The sequence below is a fragment of the Pseudophryne corroboree genome, chromosome 10 (genome assembly GCF_028390025.1).
Source record: "Pseudophryne corroboree isolate aPseCor3 chromosome 10, aPseCor3.hap2, whole genome shotgun sequence".
Lineage (NCBI taxonomy): Eukaryota > Metazoa > Chordata > Amphibia > Anura > Myobatrachidae > Pseudophryne > Pseudophryne corroboree.
Window position 1 is genome coordinate 143,546,504 of NC_086453.1, and position 23,466 is coordinate 143,569,969.

Consider the following 23,466-nt stretch of genomic DNA (forward strand, 5'->3'; position numbering starts at 1 on the left):
CTAGCTATTCTCATGGATCCTGCAGATAGCGTGCACATTCTAGTATACTACCCAGACCGGCGATTGTGTCGGCATGGGTTTATAGCGCTGTGGCAGCAGGGACAGGTACCTTATCAGCAGAGATTGAGACCCTAGTATGCATATAAATATTTTAAGATGCTGTCTTAAGTGATAGATATATAATTATAAAGCATGCCCAAAGGGACATGAGTATACTGGGTCCTAGAGACAAAAGCTATGTCGATTTCTGCTTGACGTGTCCTGTAGAATATACATTGGACAGATGATGCCGACTTAAGAGGCATATGGAAGGCTGAGGATTGTGTGGAGAAAGGTTCTCGGGCCTGGTCTCCACAGTTATAGCTGGTAATTCTGATATTTTGCCTTATATTCCTGCACAGCCTAGGAAAGCACGACATTATTAAATGCAGCTTTTCGAATAAAGAAACAAGAAAGTCTGAGGTGCGTCCTTTCTTGTCAGAGCCGGGGGCAGAGGAAAGAAGCTGTACAACACAGCTAGTCCCCAGGAACAGAAGTCCTCCCCGGCCTCTACAAAAATCCACCGCATGTCGCTGGGGCTCCACAGGCGGAGCTAGGCCCGGTGGGGACACGCCTTCGTAAGTTCAGCCACAAGTGGGTTCACTCCCTGTAAGATACCTGGGCAATAGAAATTGTATCGCAGGGATACAGGCTGGACTGTGAGAAGATGCCCCCTCACCGAGGACCCGGCGGGCTTCCCCCCAAGAGAGGGAGCCAGTGTTAACTGCAATTCGTAAATTGTATCTTCAACAGGTGGTGGTCAAGGGTCCCCTCCTTCAACAAGAGGGTGTTATAATTCGACCATGTTATAATCCCGAAACCAGACGGTTCGGTTAGACCCATATTGAATTAAAATCCCTGAACATATACCTGAAAAGGTTCAGGTTCAAGATGGAATCGCTAAGAGCGGTCATTGCATGCCTGAAATGAATCGGGACATAAGGGATGCATACCTTCGTGTCCCCATTTATCCACCTCATCAGGCGTACCTCAGAATTGCGGTACGGGATTGTCATTACCAATTTCACCAAGGTAATGGCGGATATGATGGTGCTCCTGCGGAAGCAAGGTGTCACTATTATCACATACTTGGATGATCTCCTCATAAAAGCGAGATCAAGAGAGCAGTTGCTGGACAGCGTATCACCTTCTCTGGAAGTGAAACGGCAACACGACTGGATTCTATATATTCCAAAGTCGCAGTTGGTTCCTACAGCTCATCTGCCTCGCCTAGGCATGATCCTAGACACAGACCAGAAGAGGGTTTATCTCCCGATAGAGAGAGCTCAGGAGCTCATGACACTGGTCAGGAATCCATTGAAAACCAAAACAGGTGTCAGTGCATCACTGCACTCGAGTCTTGGGAAGGATGATGGCATCATACGAGGCCATCCCCTTCGGCTGGTTCCATGCAAGGACAATGGAACTTACTGGACAAGTGGTCCGGATCACATCTTCAGATGCATCGGTTAATCACCCTATACCCCAGGGCCAGGGTGTCTCTCCTGTGGTGGCTGCGGAGTGCTCACCTTCTCGAGGGCCGCATATTCGGCATTCAGGACTGGGTCCTGGTGACCACGGATGCAAGCCTCCGAGGGTGGGGGGCAGTTACACAGGGAAGAAAATTCCAAGGTTTGTGGTCAAGCCAACAGACTTGCCTTCACATCAATATCCTGGAACTAAGGGCCATATACAACGCCCTAAGTCAAGCGGAGTTCCTGCTTCGCGACCAACCGGTTCTGATCCAGTCAGACCGCAGGCAGGGTGGCAAGGGTAGAAGCCACCAGAATTCTTCGCTGGGCGGAGAATCAAGTAAGCGCACTGTCAGCAGTGTTCATTCCGGGAGTGGACACGACCTCCACCCGGGAAAGTGGTGACTTCATCAGGAAGTCTTCACGCAGTTTTGCAAATTGATGGAAACTGCCTCAGGTGGACTACATGGTGTCCCACCTCAATAAAAAGATAAAAAAGGTTTTACGCTGGGTCAAGGGACTCTCAGGCGATAGCTGTGGTCGCACTAGTAACACCGTGGGTGTTCCAGTCGGTCTATATATTCCCTCCTCTTCCTCTCAGACCCAAGGGCTGAGAATTGTAATAAACGGAGGAGTGTGAACAATATTCTTTGCTCCGGATTGGCCAAGAAGGACTCGGTACCCGGAACTGCAAGAAATGCTCTCAGAGGACCCATGGCCTCTGCCTCTCAGTCAGGATATGTTGCAACAGGGACCCTGTCTGATCCAAGACTTACCGCGGCTGCGTTGGACGGCATGGCGGTTAAACGCCGGATCCTAGCGGAAAAGGGCATTCCGGATGCAGTTATTCCTACGCTGATAAAGGCTAGGAAAGACGGGACAGCAAGACTTTTTCACTGTATATGGCGAAAATAGGTTGCTTGGCGTGTGGCCGGGAAGGCCCTACAGAGGAATTCCAGGGGGGTCGATTCCTGCACTTCCTACAGTCAGTAGTGACTATGGGCCTAAAATTAGGATCCATAAAGGCCAAGATTTCGGCCCTATCCCTTTTTCTCTGACGTCCTAGTGGATGCTGGGGACTCCGTCAGGACCATGGGGAATAGCGGCTCCGCAGGAGACAGGGCACAAAATTTTAAAAGTTTGACCACTAGGTGGTGTGTACTGGCTCCTCCCCCTATGACCCTCCTCCAAGCCTCAGTTAGGTTTTTGTGCCCGTCCGAGCAGGGTGCAATCTAGGTGGCTCTCATAAAGAGCTGCTTAGAGTAAAAGTTTTGATAGTTTTATTATTTTCAGTGAGTCCTGCTGGCAACAGGCTCACTGCAACGAGGGACCTAGGGGAGAAGAAGTGAACTCACCTGCGTGCAGGATGGATTTGCTTCTTAGGCTACTGGACACTAGCTCCAGAGGGACGATCACAGGTACAGCCTGGATGGGTCACCGGAGCCGCGCCGCCGACCCCCTTGCAGATGCCGAAGTAAGAAGAGGTCCAGAAACCGGCGGCTGAAGGCTTTTCAGTCTTCATGAGGTAGCGCACAGCACTGCAGCTGTGCGCCATTGCGCTCAGGCACACTTCACACCGGCGGTCACTGAGGGTGCAGGGCGCTGGGGGGGGCGCCCTGGGCAGCAATGTTAATACCTTTCTGGCTAAAAAGAATACACCACATATAGTCCATGAGGCTATATGGATGTATTTCACCCCTGCCAGGTCTCAGAAAAACCGGGAGAAGAGCCCGCAGGAATAGGGGGCGGGGCCTATCTCCTCAGCACACAGCGCCATTTTCCTACACAGCTCCGCTGCTAGGAAGGCTCCCAGGCTCTCCCCTGCACTGCACTACAGAAACAGGGTAAAAAACAGAGAGGGGGGGCATTTTTTGGCGATGATATATATATTTAAGCAGCAATAAGGAAACAACACTTATATAAGGTTGTTCCTATATAATTATAGCGCTTTGGTGTGTGCTGGCAAACTCTCCCTCTGTCTCCCCAAAGGGTTAGTGGGGTCCTGTCTTCTATCAGAGCATTCCCTGTGTGTCTGCTGTGTGTCGGTACGTGTGTGTCGACATGTATGAGGACGATGTTGGTGTGGAGGCGGAGCAATTGCCGGTAATGGTGATGTCACCCCCTAGGGAGTCGACACCGGAATGGATGGCTTTGTTTATGGAATTACGTGATAATGTCGGCACGCTGCAAAAGTCGGTTGACGACATGAGACGACCGGCAAACCAGTTAGTACCTGTACAGGCGTCTCAAACACCGTCAGGGGCTGTAAAACGCCCTTTGCCTCAGTCGGTCGACACAGACCCAGACACGGACACCGAATCTAGTGTCGACGGTGAAGAAACGAACGTATTTTCCAGTAGGGCCACACGTTATATGATCACGGCAATGAAGGAGGCTTTGCATATCTCTGATACTGCAAGTACCACAAAAAGGGGTATTATGTGGGGTCTGAAAAAACTACCTGTAGTTTTTCCTGAATCAGAGGAATTGAATGACGTGTGTGATGAAGCGTGGGTTACCCCTGATAAAAAACTGCTAATTTCAAAGAAGTTATTGGCGTTATACCCTTTCCCGCCAGAGGTTAGGGCGCGCTGGGAAACACCCCCTAGGGTGGACAAGGCGCTCACACGTTTATCCAAACAAGTGGCGTTACCGTCTCCTGATACGGCCGCCCTCAAGGATCCAGCTGATAGGAGGCTGGAAAATACTCTAAAAAGTATATACACACATACTGGTGTTATACTGCGACCAGCAATCGCCTCAGCCTGGATGTGCAGTGCTGGGGTGGCTTGGTCGGATTCCCTGACTGAAAATATTGATACCCTGGATAGGGACAGTATTTTATTGACTATAGAACAATTAAAGGATGCATTCCTTTATATGCGAGATGCACAGAGGGATATCTGCACTCTGGCATCAAGAGTAAGTGCGATGTCCATATCTGCCAGAAGAAGTCTATGGACACGACAGTGGTCAGGCGATGCGGATTCCAAACGGCATATGGAAGTATTGCCGTATAAAGGGGAGGAATTATTTGGGGTCGGTCTATCGGATTTGGTAGCCACGGCAACAGCCGGGAAGTCCACCTTTTTACCTCAAGTCCCCTCCCAGCAGAAAAAGACGCAGTCTTTTCAGCCGCAGTCCTTTCGTTCCTATAAGAACAAGCGAGCAAAAGGACATTCATATTTGCCCCGAGGCAAAGGAAAGGGTAAGAGACTGCAGCAAGCAGCCCCTTCCCAGGAGCAGAAGTCCTCCCCGGCTTCTGCAAAGGCCTCAGCATGACGCTGGGACCTTACAAGCGGACTCAGGGGCGGTGGGGGGTCGCCTCAAGAATTTCAGCGCACAGTGGGCTCACTCGCAGGTGGACCCCTGGATCCTGCAGGTAGTATCTCAGGGTTACAGGTTGGAATTCGAGAAGTCTCCCCCTCGCCGGTTCCTAAAATCTGCTTTGCCAACGTCTCCCTCAGACAGAGCGACGGTATTGGAAGCCATTCACAAGCTGTATTCTCAGCAGGTGATAATCAAGGTACCCCTTCTACAACAGGGAAAGGGGTATTACTCCACGCTATTTGTGGTACCGAAGCCGGACGGCTCGGTAAGACCTATTCTAAATCTGAAATCTCTGAACCTGTACATACAAAAATTCAAGTTCAAGATGGAGTCACTCAGAGCAGTGATAGCGAATCTGGAAGAAGGGGATTTTATGGTGTCCTTGGACATCAAGGATGCTTACCTTCATGTCCCAATTTGCCCTTCACACCAAGGGTACCTCAGGTTCGTGGTACAAAACTGTCATTATCAGTTTCAGACGCTGCCGTTTGGATTGTCCACGGCACCACGGGTCTTTACCAAGGTAATGGCCGAAATGATGATCCTTCTTCGAAGAGAAGGCGTATTAATTATCCCTTACTTGGACGATCTCCTGATAAGGGCAAGATCCAGAGAACAGCTGGAGGTCGGAGTAGCACTAACTCAAGTAGTGCTCCAACAGCACGGGTGGATTCTGAATTTTCCAAAATCCCAACTGATCCCGACGACACGTCTGCTGTTCCTAGGGATGATTCTGGACACTGTTCAGAAAAAGGTATTTCTTCCGGAGGAGAAAGCCAGGGAGTTATCCGAACTCGTCAGGAACCTCCTAAAACCAGGGACAGTGTCTGTGCATCAATGCACAAGAGTCCTGGGAAAAATGGTGGCTTCTTACGAAGCGATTCCATTCGGCAGATTCCATGCACGAATTTTTCAGTGGGATCTGCTAGACAAATGGTCCGGATCGCATCTGCAGATGCATCAGCGGATAAAATTGTCGACAAGGACAAGGGTCTCTCTGCTATGGTGGTTGCAGAGTGCTCATCTGTTAGAGGGCCGCAGATTCGGCATACAGAACTGGGTCCTAGTGACCACGGATGCCAGCCTGAGAGGCTGGGGAGCGGTCACACAAGGAATAAACTTCCAGGGCGTGTGGTCAAGCCTGGAAACGTGTCTTCACATAAATATACTGGAACTAAGAGCAATCTACAATGCTCTAAGCCTGGCAAAACCTCTGCTTCAGGGTCAGCCGGTGTTGATCCAGTCGGACAACATCACGGCAGTCGCCCACGTAAACAGACAGGGCGGCACAAGAAGCAGGAGGGCAATGGCAGAAGCTGCAAGGATTCTTCGCTGGGCGGAAAATCATGTGATAGCACTGTCAGCAGTGTTCATCCCGGGAGTGGACAACTGGGAAGCAGACTTCCTCAGCAGACACGATCTTCACCCGGGAGAGTGGGGACTTCATCCAGAAGTCTTCCACATGATTGTAGTCCATTGGGAAAGACCAATGGTGGACATGATGGCGTCCCGCCTCAACAAAAAACTGGACAGGTATTGCGCCAGGTCAAGAGACCCTCAGGCAATAGCTGTGGACGCTCTGGTAACACCATGGGTGTACCAGTCAGTGTATGTGTTCCCTCCTCTGCCTCTCATACCCAAGGTACTGAGAATTATACGGCAAAGGGGAGTAAGAACGATACTAGTGGCTCCGGACTGGCCAAGAAGGACTTGGTACCCGGAACTTCAGGAGATGCTCACGGAAGATCCGTGGCCTCTACCTCTAAGAAGGAATCTGCTTCAGCAGGGACCGTGTCTATTCCAAGACTTACCGCGGCTGCGTTTGACGGCATGGCGGTTGAACGTTGGATCCTAAGGGAAAAAGGCATTCCGGAAGAGGTCATACCTACCCTGGTCAAAGCCAGGAAGGAGGTGACTGCACAACATTATCACCGCATTTGGAGAAAATATGTTGCATGGTGTGAGGCCAGGAAGGCCCCAACAGAGGAATTTCAACTGGGTCGATTCCTACATTTCCTGCAAACAGGATTATCTATGGGCATCAAATTAGGGTCCATTAAGGTTCAAATTTCGGCCCTGTCGATTTTCTTCCAGAAAGAATTGGCTTCAGTTCCTGAAGTCCAGACTTTTGTAAAAGGAGTACTACATATACAGCCCCCGGTTGTGCCCCCATTGGCACCGTGGGATCTCAATGTAGTTTTGGATTTTCTCAAATCCCATTGGTTTGAGCCACTCAAATCGGTAGATTTGAAATATCTTACATGGAAAGTAACCATGCTACTGGCCCTGGCTTCAGCCAGGAGAGTGTCTGAATTGGCGGCTTTATCGTATAAAAGCCCATATCTGATTTTCCATTCGGACAGGGCAGAATTGAGGACGCGTCCTCATTTTCTGCCTAAGGTGGCTTCAGCGTTTCACCTGAACCAGCCTATTGTGGTGCCTGCGGCTACTAGCGATTTGGAGGATTCCAAGTTGCTGGACGTTGTCAGAGCATTGAAAATATATATTTCAAGGACGGCTGGAGTCAGAAAATCTGACTCGCTGTTTATACTGTATGCACCCAACAAGCTGGGTGCTCCTGCTTCTAAGCAGACGATTGCTCGTTGGATTTGTAGCACAATTCAACTGGCACATTCTGTGGCAGGCCTGCCACAGCCTAAATCTGTCAATGCCCACTCCACAAGGAAGGTGGGCTCATCTTGGGCGGCTGCCCGAGGGGTCTCGGCATTACAACTCAGCCGAGCAGCTACGTGGTCAGGGGAGAACACGTTTGTAAAATTCTACAAATTTGATACCCTGTTCTCTCATTCGGTGCTGCAGAGTCATCCGCACTCTCCCGCCCGTTTGGGAGCTTTGGTATAATCCCCATGGTCCTGACTGAGCCCCAGCATCCACTAGGACGTCAGAGAAAATAAGAATTTACTCACCGGTAATTCTATTTCTCGTAGTCCGTAGTGGATGCTGGGCGCCCGTCCCAAGTGCGGACTCTCTGCAATACATGTATATAGTTATTGCTTAACTAAAGGGTTATTGTATGAGCCATCTGTTGAGAGAGGCTCAGTTATTGTTCATACTGTTAACTGGGTATAGTTATCACGAGTTGTACAGTGTGATTGGTGTGGCTGGTATGAGTCTTACCCTGGATTCCAAATCCTTTCCTAGTAATGTCAGCTCTTCCGGGCACAGTTTCCCTAACTGAGGTCTGGAGGAGGGGCATAGAGGGAGGAGCCAGTGCACACCAGATATAGTACCTAATCTTTCTTTTAAGAGTGCCCAGTCTCCTGCGGAGCCCGTCTATACCCCATGGTCCTTACGGAGTACCCAGCATCCACTACGGACTACGAGAAATAGAATTACTGGTGAGTAAATTCTTATATTATATATATATATATATATATATATATATATATATCTCCAAAACGATGTATACGCTTGCACTTTGGGAGAGCACACAGGATTCTGTGGTCCTTATGTGGATATACGCGAATTTATATATGAGTTTCTCCCTGAGGTGGGCTATTTTTCAGATTTTAACTAATTGACCCTTACGAACTAAGACAGAAGTCTTTCAAACTTTTAAAATTGTTATACAAACCTATACTGACAAATGGTCTAAGGATCTGAAGATTCATTTTGGAGTATAGCTGTATTGATCACCCCTCTGAAGAAGTCCGTTAAGGACGAAACGCGTCAGGGTGGAAGAGAAAATATATACCCTTCATTATTTCATCTAACATTCATCAATGCTATGCATCTATGAAAGGCTTATCTCTTTTTGCATTATATGCTTTTAATAAATTGATATTATTTATTTATTGATGTGGTCAATCGTATGGCTGGTTGAATAAATAAGTGATTATTAGCGCCATCTGATACATAGTTTTGGAGGTTGTCTGGTCGGGTCCTAGCTAACAGTAGGACCGTTTCAGAAGGCAGCAAATTTACAGCGCAGGATAAGGGTGTTTCTGGTTTTCATATACACATATATATATATATATATATATATATATATATATATATATATATATATATATATATATATATATATATACCGTCCTGCGCATGGACGGTGGAACGCACGCCGAGGAATACGGCGGACCAGATGTGGGTCTTTAACGGCACGAAAAGCGGCCGAAGTCGACAGATATAAAAAGACATGATGTATTACAAATTCATGACAAGTGAAAGCCATATACAGATGGAGCTGCACCATTGATATTTACAGATATTCAGAATATTTATGTATCCTGAGTGGAACAATAAATGTGCATTGATGTGATGGATAAATTTGGAGTGGAGTGTTGACTCCCATATGGACATGGTCATGAACGGAATGAATTAATACAACTGTACCTGCAGATTGAATTGAATAAAATAACTGTGAAACTTTGGAATTGAAATAAGTAGTGAGTGCACTTGCTTCGGGAGATATTGGAGGTCGCAAAAATGGGACTATTAATGTTGCACCCTACATGTTGAATAGGAGAGTGCATCTATGCAAGGGAAGATATATATATATATATATATATATATATATATATATACATACATACATACATACATACATACATACATACATACATACATACATACATACATACATTTTATTATGGCCCACAGTACCCGGTGGTGAAGTCCAGAAAGGCTCTGACCTGTAGCCCCTCCCCCAGCCCCTGGGCACCATTTAGAGTAAATGTTCCCGCCCTGGAGCTGCATCTCTCTGTCTCCCTCACTCCCTGTCAGCGTTTGGGCGCCATTACACACATGCTACGCTGACTCTGGGACTGGTGGGCAATGCCTCCCGTGTAATGCCGCCTGGTTCATCAGTGCTGTGCATTTACAGGACACTAAGTATTCCACATGTCATCTAGACAGTTAGTTAAGAACAAGTGCATACATTCAGGGTTATTTAGTACAAGTACCCTGTGATATACATCCATTCTTTACTGTGCCTTGTTATATCTATATATCTGCATAGCTTTACTCAGTGGTATAGTTACTTAGTATTGCTGGACCATTGCAGTTTTATTGTTGGTAATAATCTCTGCATTGTATATGTGACTGAGTGTGTGCCAGTGGCTGCTGTGTGGTCTCTTTTTTTGTGTATCTCACACATATGGCTATCCCTATATTCTGTACCCTGAGGGGTCTCCGTGCGTCAGGGTTATTAGATAATATAGGTACTTCACAGACTATACGTATTTTTTTATTTTTCTGTGTGTTTTTCAGTCACATTTTACCTCACATTTTACCTCACATTTTGCCTCACATTTTATCTCCGAAATCCTCTGTTTGTGCTCTGCCTTGCAGTCACACCATACAGGGGATTTTTGTCAGGTAGTTTGTCTGCTTATCTTGTACTGTTGCACCCTAGTGTTACGCTTACATATCATGTCTGCTACACAGGGTGGTAAATCCATGGCTGATCCTGCACCATACAGTTTTGATGCCACGGATTTCTCGGAGGAAAACGTAGCAGCTGAGGGTTCAGGTACTGGGGGTTCTATACCCCATGGTCAGTCTGCAGCAACGGGGGCAAATCAAGACCCACCTTAAGCTATTTTCCCTAATTTACTGACTATGCTAGTAATTAAACTTGCGCCCCCTGTGGGACCTCCTGTGCCATAACAGTCACATTGTCCCTGCAGTTAATCCGCTGTGGGCAGATACTCTGTTCTCTCGGTTACAGCAATTACATCAGTCACTAGCTAAGCAAAATCCTGACTCTCGCCCGCCTAAGACCAGGGGGTCATCTAAACGGGCCATTACTTCCTCACAATCCACACGTTTCGGATACCTCATGCGATGTAGATGGCACTTTCACTGACCCTTCAGACTCTGATGCAGATGCTTCTGATGGGAAATTTCTGACACAGGTGGATGTTCCTGACCGCTTGGAGGCTATCAGGCTGATACTTCAAATCAATGATGATAAAGGGCTTCCAGCTACCTTGGCGAAACCAGATAAGTCAAAAGGTTCTAAGTTGGTTTTACCTCATTCTGACCACTTGGTTGATATTAGTCAGGAAACCTGGGAAAACCGGGTAAGAAGTTTTCCTTGTCTACGAAGATGCTAGCTCGTTATCCCGTCACTGCAGAGTTAAGTAACAATTAGGAAACGCCGCCGGTGGCAAGTTGCGCGACTGGTGGTCTCATCTGCTCTGCCGGTCATTACCGTCACTTCCCTGAGGGGACAGACGGATAAGCGTGTGGAGGGTTTCTCGAAGTCTATTTACACTCTTGCCTGAACTATGCATAGTCTTACTATTGGGGCCTCTTTGGCTGCTAAAGCTATAGAGGCCTGGGTTCAGGAAGTTGAGGCGGAACTACCGTCTAATTTTCCTGATAATGCTAGGCAGTGTCTTTCATATATTATTACGGCCTCCCATTATATTTAGGAGGTAGCATCTGATGCAGGTATCCTGGCGGTTAAAGCATCTTCTACGTCTATTCTGGCTCGCCGAATCCTCTGGTTGTGGTCCTGGTCTGTAGATCTGGACTCTAAAAAGACCTTGGAGGTGACCCCCTTTAAGGGGAACATCGTTTTTGGGGAAGATCTCAACAAGATTGTTGCTGACTTGGCATTCACTAAGACTGCCTGTCTGCCTAGTACTAATCCTTCGGCTCCGAAGGCTAAAACTACTTCCTTTCTCTCCTTTTGTCCTCCAAGTAAAGCAAAGGGTCAGGCGTACCCGAAACAGTCTCGCACTTCCAAATCCACTAAGCCCAAACCTAAACGTTCCTGGGCTGCCCGTCAGCCTGCTACCAAAAAATAGACACGCCTGCTGCATGACGGGGCGGGTCTCCTCCTGGGGGACCCACGAAAGGAGACCGACTTCTGCGGTTTGCTCAGGTATGGTTACAGACTATTTCAGACGCCTGGGTACAGGAAGTTGTCACTCACGGATACGCCATCTTTTTCACGAAATGTCCCCCTCGACGATTTTGCTCTACAAACATCCCTTCGGATCCGGTAAAAGCAGACACTCTCCATTTGGTGGTACAATCCCTCCTGGACACAGGAGTGATAGTGCTGGTGCCTCCTGGCTCAGAGAGGCAGGGGGTACTAATTAACGCTGTTCCTAGTTCCAAAACCGAATGGGTCTTCCCGGCCCATTCTCAACCTCAAGTCTTTGAATAAATTTGTGAAGTTTTCAAATTCCGTATCAAAACTCTTCGCTCTATTCTATTTTTGGAGCCCACTATATGGTATCCCTGGACATACAGGATGCTTACCTGCATATTCCTATTGCCATGTCGCATCAGCAATACCTGTGGTTTCCAGGTCTTGCCTTTTGGTCTGACCATGGCTCCGAGAATCTTCACCAAGGTCATGACTGCTATGCTCCTCTGTCAAGGTATCAGGATCCTGCCGTATCTGGACGACTTGTTGATCCTGGCGAACTCTCCAGAGGTTCTCCTCCGTCATCTGGAACTGTCGGTCCAATTCCTGAAAGCCCACCGGGTGGCTCATCAACTGGAAGAAATCATCCCTGGTCCCTGCTCAGATCATGGTGCACCTGGGGGCATTATTGGACACCCACAACCAACTGTTGTTCTTGTCTCCAGAGAAAGTCCTAAAACTTCAGGAAAAGATAAGATGCTTCCTATCTCGCCCACGTGTGTCGATACACTCTGCGATGCAAGTACTAGGCCTCATGGTGTCGGCTTTCGGGGTACGCTCAATTTCATTCCCGCCCTCTGCAGAGGTTAATCCTTTCCAAATGGGACGGCCTGCCACACCGGATCAGGACTCGCAAGATCTCCTTAACTCCGGAGTTTTGCCTGTCACTGACCTGGTGGCTACAGAACCAGCAATTGAGCAGTGGTCATCCCTTCTGGATCTCTAACTACGGATGCCAGTCTGCTGGGTTGTTGCGCTGTGTTTCAGCGACACTCTCTTCGGGGTCGATGGACCAGGGAGGAATCGCTCCTCAGGTCAAAATCACAATCTTTTGGTTAAGGTGGAAAGATGACACCACCTTAGGCAGATAACCAGGGCGAGTTCTAAGAACTGCCCTGTCACGGTGAAAAATCAGGAAGGGTGACCGACAGGACAAGGCACCCAAGTTAGAAAACCACAAGTTTATCCACCAAAGAGCGGTCTTTGTATGTGGTACGGGCTCTCCGTATTTATGTGAAGAGAACATCTTCGCTTAGGAGATCTGATTCTCTTTGTTCTTTTTGGTTTTCATAAACATGGCTGGCCTGCTAATTAGCAGACCTTGGCCAGATGGATTAGAATGGTGATTGCACATGCTTATGTACAGGCTGGCCTTCCAGCTCCTGCTACCTTCAAAGCCCATTCTACTCGGTCTGTTGGACCTTCTTGGGTGGCCCACCATGGTGCCACCCTTGAACAATTGTCCAAGCCGGCTACATGATCCTCAGTGAACACGTTCATAAGGTTCTATGCCTTCGATACTTCCGCCTCCCAGGATGCTTCCTTTGGACACCGGGTTCTTGTGCCCGCTACAGTGCATCCTTTCCCATGAGGAGCTGCTGTAGGACATTCCCGATGTAATTCCCTGTGTACCCCGCTGCAGAAAAGGAGATTTATGGTAAGAATTTACCTTTGTTAAATCTTTCTGCGCGGTACACTGGATTCCACATGGCGCCCACCCTGATACACTTAGCTTCCTTGGGTTTGTATAGCATTAGCTGCTGGCACCTTCTGTCGTGAGAATGTAGTTGTATGTGGCTACTAACTGTTGTCTCTCTTACCTGCTACTCCATTGGACTGGTTAACAAAACTGAGCTCCAGTGCCTGGAGGCGAGGATATAGAGGAGGAGGCGGCGCTATGCATCCTGGGAACAGTCAGAGCTTTTAGCCTGTTGGTGCCTCGGATCATGTAATTCCCTGTGGAATCCAGTGTACCTTGCAGAAAGAGATTTAACAAAGGTAAGTCTGTACCATAAATCTTTTTTCTAGGCATTAGTAAATGTGCTTATGATTAGGCGTTCCTAGAAGGTCTGTTTATCATGACTGCAGCAACGATGAGGGAGGACACATCTGTATTGCCACTTTAAAATATGCACTGACTTGCTAATATGGACCACATTATGGACCACATGCCTACATTTCACAGGCTATTACATAAGGCCCTAAATGTTTATTTTTGCTCTAGCCCAATAAATATTGGATGAAATAAAGCTCTAACAAATCTGAATGGTCTGTTAAGAGCCATAACAAGACTCTCCAAATGCACATATTAACCTGTAACATAGCTGAATATGTGCTTTGTCAATTGCTCTTTTCAGTTAGGATGGGCCATTTTATTCTGTAGGCTATTATTTACTGTTGCAGCACATCTGTTTCTGGAAACAAATGTCCTGCAGATGCTGCTATTGACCTTGCTGGCTTTTCTCATGTCTCATATGTTTTTGCCATGCCATATTTGTGGTGTGCTGATTTCTCACATGGTGTTCTGCTTGCAGGGCCAGAGGCCTAGTGACGTCGCTGATGAGGAGATTGTTAGTCTTTTAGAAGAGCTTCAGAAGAAGCAGGAAGATGTAAGTGACTGTGTCTCTGAGACTGTCAGCTTAATTCTGCCATGTACATACATTTTATTTCTTTTTCTGTATCAGAGTGAGGTGCTCAACCTCTGTTCAGACTATTAGCAAATGCAGGTGTTGGTGTCCACCTATAATTTTACTTTCTGTGATTTTTTTTTTTAATGGTCTCCTCCCCCCTGACTCATGTCATACTGAGCCACAAACTTCTCCTACTTTACCATGTTCTTAGTCAATGTCTCCCAAGTTTTTGTATTCAGTGATTATGATCAAGTTTGATAGGTTTTAGTGCACAATCATGACAATTTATTCAAGCATTCTTAGAGCTTGGAAAATGCTTGCTTCTTTTAGAAAATACAAGGTGAAAATAATGGTTTGTGTGTATATAAACATTATTTCTCCTTCATCCACTAGGGAACACTGGAAGGCTGAAGACCGTGGGGTGTAGATGGTGGTAGATGGAGCCGGCACTTTAAGAATTTAAACGTGACTGGCTCGTCCCCCTCTATGATTTCCCTCCAGACCAGTTTTTAGAAATGTGCCTGAGGGAGGCGGACATCTCTCTGGGCTGCTCCAGAAGAATTTTTATTTTTTTCCCCTCATTTTTCGCTGAGGACAGACTTGCCTGTCTGCACCGAGTGAGCTACCGGTGGGACCCTGTCACAACTGCATAATCTGGAGCAGGTGTCCCAGGATACAGAGACCTCTGTCTGTGGTGGTATTGCTACTGCAGCTAACACTGACTGCAATTAGAGTCCCCAAGCCAAGTGCCGAGAACCGATCAGCATGGCAGTATCTGTGAGTATAACCTAGCGTTCTGACTAGCAGAGTGCCGGGTACATTAGCCACAATGTATAGCCTAACAGTAACAGGATGTTAGATTTAGTGTGTGTGTCACTGCCTCCTACTGTGTGTCACTAAGGATACAGGAGGATCTCCGGTGCTGGTGGTCACATAGACGATAGGGGCAAAGGCTATACTGCCCCATGAGCTCCAGCTATACACGGGCATCTTTGAAATGGTGCAAGGGGGCGGAGCTTAGCTGCGTGCGGGCAATTCCGGCTTTCAGCGCTGCCATATGACTTCCTGTCAGCGGGGCTCGCGCTTCTCTCTCTCTCTCTCGCGCGTCTCCACGTGCAGCAGACAGAGGCCAGATACAGCGCGGTCCGGAGGTCCTGGAGGCGTGAGTGTGGGGAGCGGAGGTTGTAGAGGGGTCGGTGCTTAGACACTAACCTGTTTTTTATGGACAGTATATCATCTGTGCCTGCGCAGTGTATACATTATATATCACAGCAAATGTGACACTCATCCCCTTCTAGCCTTCCTTCTAGACTTTTCTTTTCTCTCTACTCTTGCTACATCCATTATATTGTGGACCTATACAGTATGGCAAGAAAAGGCACCTCGTCTAAAGCTTCCCAGAGGATTTTTACTTGCAAGAAGTGTAATAATAAGTTTACACAGGGACAGTCAGAGGTATCTTTATTTTGTGATGCATGTGAACAGGCTCCTATTTCTGATCCAGGTCCTTCAGAACAGGGTTGAGCTCCAGTCTGGTTAACTCAGTTTACGGGGGTCATGGCTGATCTCTCAGCAGAACTGGCTGCTTCTTGGGGAGAGAGGGAGAGTCCAAGACCTCAGAGTCCAAATATAATTGAACCAGTGTGGGCACAGGCCTTGGCTAGACTTACTAAGGCCATGCATCCACTAAAACCTTCCCCTGCAACTAACACTACGGTTTCCAAAAAGAGATTTTTACCTTCGGTGTTAGTCCGACGAGTCAGAATCGGACGACATACCCAGGATAGGGGAAGGGGAGGTAGGTCAGGATTCGGAACTTGGCATCCCTATTGATGATTCAGAAATTAGTTTCTGAAGGCCTTGAAGTGCTTATTTTAGCGGTCTGCCAGGTCCTACAAATTACTGACTCAGATTTGGGTATAGCTCAGCCTTTTTTCTTCAATAAGAAACAAAGGTCAGCTATTACATTCCCAGTTTCCGCAGAATTAGACGATCACCTGGCATTAGCATGGAAACACCCTGATAAAAAATTTCAGGTTGTTCGCAGTTTTCTGGCTTATCCTTTTCCAGCAGATAATAGAGCGAAGTAGGAGACTCCTCCGTTGGTGGATCCCTCACTTTCCCGACTATCCAAGAAGACTATCCTCCTGGTGGAATGGGCAACAGCTTTAAAGGAATCTGCAGACCATCGCCTGGAGACTACCTTAAAGGCAATTTATTCTGCAGCAGGAGTACTAATCCGTCCTGGTAGGTTCTTAGGTTAATAAAGCTGTAGAAGCCTGGGCTGAGCAGTTGGCTGCAGGGTTACAGTTAGGGGTATCAACGGAAGCTCTCGTTATGTTAGCAGAACATATCAGAGAATCTGCCATTTACTTGGGAGATGCATCTAGAGACACAGGTACAGCAGCTTCTAAAATTTCAGCGTTGGCTATTTCTGCTCGCAGAGCACTCTGGCTCCGACAATGGCAAGCAGACACGGAGTCCAAGAAAGCTGTTGAAGCCATACCTTTTTACGGGTGATTTTTTGTTTGTCCTGAATTGGACAAACTAATATCCAAGGCAACTGGAGGAAAATCTATGTTCCTTCCATCAGTCACTCCTGCTCCCTGCAAGACATACTCAGGTCCGTCTTTTCGTTCCTTTCGGGTTCCTTCTAAATTTAGAGGAAGAACTAGAGGTGGAGCTACAAGCTCCAGAGGCAATAAAGGACGAGGTCATGCTATTGCGGCATCTCCTACAAACCAGGAAGCCAAATCTACAACTAAGCCCACTGCATGACTGGCTTCTGTCCCACCTGGGGGATCCCATGGTGGGAGCCCGACTGAGCAATATTCTTCCAAATGTCCCCGAAATTTCTTAGACTCCTTGGTTCGGGATGTCCTCACACAAGGATACAAAATCGATTTCCAATTTCCTCCCCCCCACGTTTTTTCACCACGGATTTGCCAGTTTCTGTAGACAAAAGACTGGTTCTACAGGTGGCGATCCAAAGACTACTGTCAACAGGTGTTATCCTACCAGTACCAAATCACCAACCGCGACAGGGGTTTTACTCCAGCCTGTTCGTGGTTCCGAAACCGGACGGTTCGGTCAGACCCATCCTGAACTTGAAATCTCTCAATCTGTTTTTACGAGTGTTCAAGTTCAAGATGGAATCCCTGTGATCAGTTATGGCTGGACTGGAGGCGGGGGACTTCATGGTGTTTTTAGACATCAAGGACGCCGATCTTCACATTCCCATATGGGCTCCTCATCAGGAATATCTCAGGTTCGCAGTTCGGAATGCACATTATCAAATCCAGTCCTTGCCCTTCAGACTGTACTCTGCTCTACGAGTCTTCACAAAGGTGATGGCAGTAATGATGGCTCTGTTACGCACTCAGGGAGTAAATATAATACCTTATCTCAACGACTTACTACTCAAGGCTCAGTCCAAGGAGATTCTACTGCGGGACATTGGACTGATTCAACAATTACTCATCCAACACGGTTGATCTTGAACTTCCAAAAATCTCATCTTCAACCTACACAGACTCCACTTTTTGGGGATGATTTTAGACACTGTTCAACAAAGGATTTTTCTACCTCAGGACAAGATTCACTCCATTAGGACAATGGTGAGACAGGTCCTATTACATTCTCAGGTTTCCGTTTACTTCTGCATCCGGCTACTGGGGAAGATGGTAGCCGCCTTCGAGGCTCTACCCTTCGGAAGATTCCTTTCCAGGACCTTTCAACTAGATCTACTATCCCAGTGGTCAGGATCTCATCTGTTCCTCCATCAGCGGGTACAGCTGACTGCCAGACAAGGATATCTCTTCTGTGGTGGACAAAATCGTCAAACCTATCTCAGGGGAGGAGATTTGCGATATCCGAATGGACTCTTCTCACCACATATGCCAGTATCCGAGGTTGGGGAGCGGTGACATAGAATCATCAGTTTCAGGGACGATGGTCTGCTCAGGTGACTTTAGGTCAGTTGTGTTTATCCCAGGAGTTGACAACTGGGAGGCAGATTACCTCAGTCGACAAGATCTACAATCGGGAGAATGGGAACTTCATCCTCCGGTTTTTCAGCAACTGGTAACTCGGTGGGGCCTTCCACAGATAGACCTTATGGCGTCCAGACACAATCACAAACTACCGCGTTACTGCTTCCATTCAAGGGACTCACTAGCGGAGGCAGTAGATGCCCTGACAACTCCCTGGCATTACAGTTTTGTTTACCTATTCCCTCCGTTTCCACTGCTACCTGGTCTTCTCAAACTGATCAAGAAGGAGAGGATTGAGGTACTACTGGTGGCACCAGACTTGCCTCGCAGATCATGGTATGCCGATCTACACACACTATTAATCACCTATCTGTGGCCTCTACCACTTTGAGAGGATCTTCTACGACAAGCCCTTTCGTTTATCCAGACTTAGTGACTGCGTTTGACAGCTTGGTTGTTAAGAGGACCATTCTGATGGAGAGAGGTATTCTGTCAGCTGTCATCCCTATTATGATACGAGCTAGAAAGGAGATTACCTCGCAACATTATTACAGAATATAGAAAGCTTATGTCATTTGGTGCGAGAATTGTGGTGTTTCAGCTTCGACTTTTAAGCTGTCCAGACTTTTGCTTTTTCTTCACTCTGGTTTTGAGGTAGGCCTCAGCTTGGGATCTTTAAAAGTACAAATATCAGCGCTTTCTATTTTCTTCCAACAGAAGTTGTCATTGATTCCGGAGGTTCAGACCTTTTTCCCGGGTGTACCTCCTAGACTGAGACCACCTAGGATTACGCCTCTGGCTCCGTGGGATCTTGAATTGGTTCTATCTTTTCTTCAGTTTTCTGTTTTTGAAACTTTTGGAGTTCACGGATTTAAAATATCTCACGTGGAAGGTGGTTTTTTCTTTTAGCATTGGCTTCGGCCAGAAGAATCTCGAACTGGGAGCTCTCTCCTGTAAACCACCGTATCTTGTCTTTCATTCTGACAGAGCAGAATTACGCACCTATTTTGCTTTCTTACCAAAGGTTGTTTCGGCGTTCCATATTAATCAACTGATAGTAATTCCGGTTCTAACTGATGCCTCCCCTTCGTCACGGTCTCTGGATGTTGTTAGAGCCCTGCAGATTTACGTGGATAGGACAGCTTCTTTCCGCAAGACTGATGTCCTGTTTATTCTTTGACACTTCTCAGCCTGGTTGGCCTGCTTCCAAACAGACTTTATCTAGGTGGATTCGCTTTACAATCGGTCAAGCTTATCTGGCATCATCCAGACAGCCTCCACAGGCTATTTCAGCGCACTCTACTCGGTCGGTTGGCACCTCCCTGGCAGCTGCCAGGGGGGTCTCACTGACCCAGTTGTGTAGGGAAGCTACTTGGTCAGGCCGGCATACCTTCATTAAGTTTTACCGGTTTGATACGTTCGCTGCTTCGGCCTCTCCGTTTGGCAGAGTGGTGCTGCAGGGATCTCATCGCTCTCCCGCCCAACAAGGGAGCTCTGGGACGTCCCCACGGTCTTAAGCCTTCCAGTGTCCCCTAGTGGATGAAGGAGAAACATGATTTTGGTTCTTACCGGTAAATCCCTTTCTCCGATTCCACAGGGGACACTGTACACCCCCCACACAGCGCTTCTTTCCCTGCCATGCTGTTTAGGTTTTACAGTTACTTGTGACTGCGGTTTGTTACACACATATCGATCATAGGTTATGTATTCTTGGTTTTCATGTTCCTTCACTGTTCTGTTGCTATTGTTTCACCTCCTCCTCTGTTATCGGGTCTTCCATCTCTCATCGGGCTCAGTTTCTTTAACTGGACTGGGGGGGGGGGGGGGGGCATAGAGGGGGAGGAGCCAGTCACATGTTTAATTTCTTAAAGTGCCAGCTCCATCTACCACCATTTATACCCCACGGTCTTAAGCCTTCCAGTGTCCCCTGTGAAATTGAGGAGAAAGGGATTTACCGGTAAGTACCAAAATCGTGTTTCAGGGCCTACGGTTTTTCTAGATGTGTATTTTTCGGTGTTCTTTGCCAAAAAAGTTTCATATTGCGCTTACCTCATGAGTTTGCCTTCTCTGGGTGGTATTCAATTGTTCCATCCCTCCCCGCGGCCACCAGCTGCTAGTCAATTGTTTCTGCCGACGGGTGCTCTAACGTCAGTCAGCTTACTACCCCTGGGGTGGCGAGCTGAGATGAGCGAAAAAGCACGTTTCAGAGCTCAAATGAGACTTTACACGTCACTCTCCCATTAGTTTAGTCAGACACAATTGGTGCGATTTAAAAAAGAAAAATTGAATATCGCCACGCAATCTCCCGTTGCTTTTTATATAGGAGATCGGGCGCGATATAACAATTGAATACCATCCTGTTGTTCTTGGGTGACACAGGAACCAATTACCAATAATTTCAGTGGTAGTAATAACAAAGTGCCTTAAATGTTAAACTTTTTTTTTCCTAATCCTAAATAGTTTTAACCAAAGTTATATATATATATATATATATATATATATATATATATATATATATATATATATATATATATATATATATATTTTAATTTTTTTTTTGTAGTTACGAAGTGAAAAAGAGGCAAATCTGAAGCGAGCAGTCATTGACACCAGCATGGAACAACAGCATTTAAATACAAATAAACACAGGAGGTGAGCAGGAATGATTATGAACGATGATATATTGAAGTCCTCTCGGTAGCGGCGAGGGTGGTGCGGAAACGCCTGCAACGTCATCGCCTCTTCCCCCACCATCCCCCTCCCCCTTCCGCCAATCTCTGCTCAGCCTTGCTGATTTTTGTACGCAGCCCTATGGGGCTGTAAACAATCAGCGAGTCCGGAGCTGCTTGGCGTGTGGTACATAGCCGCAATTTCAGTAAGCTAATTGAATTGACCCAATTTTATAGTAGAACGTAGTATGTGCTGCAATCGGACCTTATGATGTTGCATTGTTTCTATTTATCGAGTTATTTTATATAGAGCACATATATTCAATAGGGCTTTACAGATTATATTAGCCATTCACATTTATCCCTGCCCTAGTGCAGCTTACAATTTATTTCTCTAACGTCCTAAGTGGATGCTGGGGACTCCGTAAGGACCATGGGGAATAGCGGCTCCGCAGGAGACTGGGCACAAAGTAAAAAGCTTTAGGACTACCTGGTGTGCACTGGCTCCTCCCCCTATGACCCTCCTCCAAGCCTCAGTTAAGATTTTGTGCCCGAACGAGAAGGGTGCAATCTAGGTGGCTCTCCTGAGCTGCTTAGAGAAAAAGGTTAAAGTAGGTTTTTTACTTTCAGTGAGACCTGCTGGCAACAGGCTCACTGCATCGAGGGACTAAGGGGAGAAGAAGCGAACTCACCTGCGTGCAGAGTGGATTGGGCTTCTTAGGCTACTGGACATTAGCTCCAGAGGGACGATCACAGGCCCAGCCATGGATGGGTCCCGGAGCCGCGCCGCCGTCCCCCTTACAGAGCCAGAAGACTGAAGAGTCCGGAAAATCGGCGGCAGAAGACGTCCTGTCTTCATTAAGGTAGCGCACAGCACCGCAGCTGTGCGCCATTGCTCTCAGCACACTTCACACTCCGGTCACTGAGGGTGCAGGGCGCTGGGGGGGGCGCCCTGAGACGCAATAGAAATACCTTTTTTTGGCTAAAAATACATCACATATAGCTCCTGGGCTATATGGATGTATTTAACCCCTGCCTAAATTACAATAAAAAAGCGGGAGAAAGGCCGCCGAAAAGGGGGCGGAGCCTATCTCCTCAGCACACTGGCGCCATTTTTTCCTCACAGCTCCGTTGGAGGAAGGCTCCCTGACTCTCCCCTGCAGTCCTGCACTACAGAAACAGGGTAAAACAAGAGAGGGGGGCATAAAATTGGCATATAAAGATATACAGCAGCTATATTAGGGAAAAACACTTATATAAGGTTATCCCTGTGTATATATATATATATATATATATATATATATATATATATATATATATATAGCGCTGTGTGCTGGCAAACTCTCCCTCTGTCTCCCCAAAGGGATAGTGGGGTCCTGTCCTCTATCAGAGCATTCCCTGTGTGTGTGCGGTGTGTCGGTACGTTGTGTCGACATGTATGAGGAGGAAAATGGTGTGGAGGCGGAGCAATTGCCTGTGTTAGTGATGTCACCCTCTAGGGAGTCGACACCTGACTGGATGATCTTATGGAAAGAATTACGTGATAGTGTCAGCACTTTACAAAAGTCTGACGACATGAGACAGCCGGATAATCAGTTAATACAGGCGTCTCAAGCACCGTCAGGGGCTCTAAAGCGCCCGTTACATCAGGTCGATACAGACACAGACACTGACTCTAGTGTCGACGCTGAAGAAACAAACGTATTTTCCAGTAGGGCTACACGTTACATGATCACGGTAATGAAGGAGGTTTTGAACATTTCTGATACTACAAGTACCACAAAAAAGGGTATTATGTGGGGTGTGAAAAAACTACCCGTAGTTTTTCCTGAATCAGATGAATTAAATGAGGTGTGTGATAAAGCGTGGGTTTCCCCCGATAAAAAACTGCTAATTTCTAAAAAAATTATTGGCATTATACCCTTTCCCGCCAGAGGTTAGGGCGCGCTGGGAAACACCCCCTAGGGTGGATAAGGCGCTCACACGCTTATCAAAACAAGTGGCGTTACCGTCTCCTGATACGGCCGCCCTCAAGGAACCAGCTGATAGGAAGCTGGAAAATGTCCTAAAAAGTATATACACACATACTGGTATTATACTGCGACCAGCAATCGCCTCAGCCTGGATGTGCAGTGCTGGGGTGGCTTGGTCGGATTCCCTGACTGAAAATATTGATACCCTGGACAGGGACAATATATTATTGACTATAGAGCGTTTAAAAGATGCGTTTCTATATATGCGAGATGCACAGAGGGATATTTGCACTCTGGCATCAAGAGTAAGTGCGATGTCCATTTTTGCCAGAAGAGGATTATGGACGCGACAGTGGTCAGGGGATGCGGATTCCAAACGGCATAGGGAAGTATTGCCGTATAAAGGGGAGGAGTTATTTGGGGTCGGTCTATCGGACTTGGTGACCACGGCAACGGC

General features: G+C 47.1%; 1 protein-coding gene across 6 annotated transcripts in view; it reads left to right on the plus strand.

The window, feature by feature from the left end:
• PPP1R12C (protein phosphatase 1 regulatory subunit 12C) overlaps nucleotides 1-23,466 on the plus strand; it is a 404,850-nt gene that overhangs the window by 202,225 nt on the left and 179,159 nt on the right. For all 6 annotated transcript variants that reach the window (XM_063942836.1, XM_063942835.1, XM_063942838.1 and 3 more), the window contains exons 6-7: nucleotides 14,280-14,354; nucleotides 20,931-21,019. In XM_063942836.1, the coding sequence (XP_063798906.1) occupies nucleotides 14,280-14,354; nucleotides 20,931-21,019 (164 nt within the window). The remainder of the gene's footprint in view (nucleotides 1-14,279; nucleotides 14,355-20,930; nucleotides 21,020-23,466) is intronic.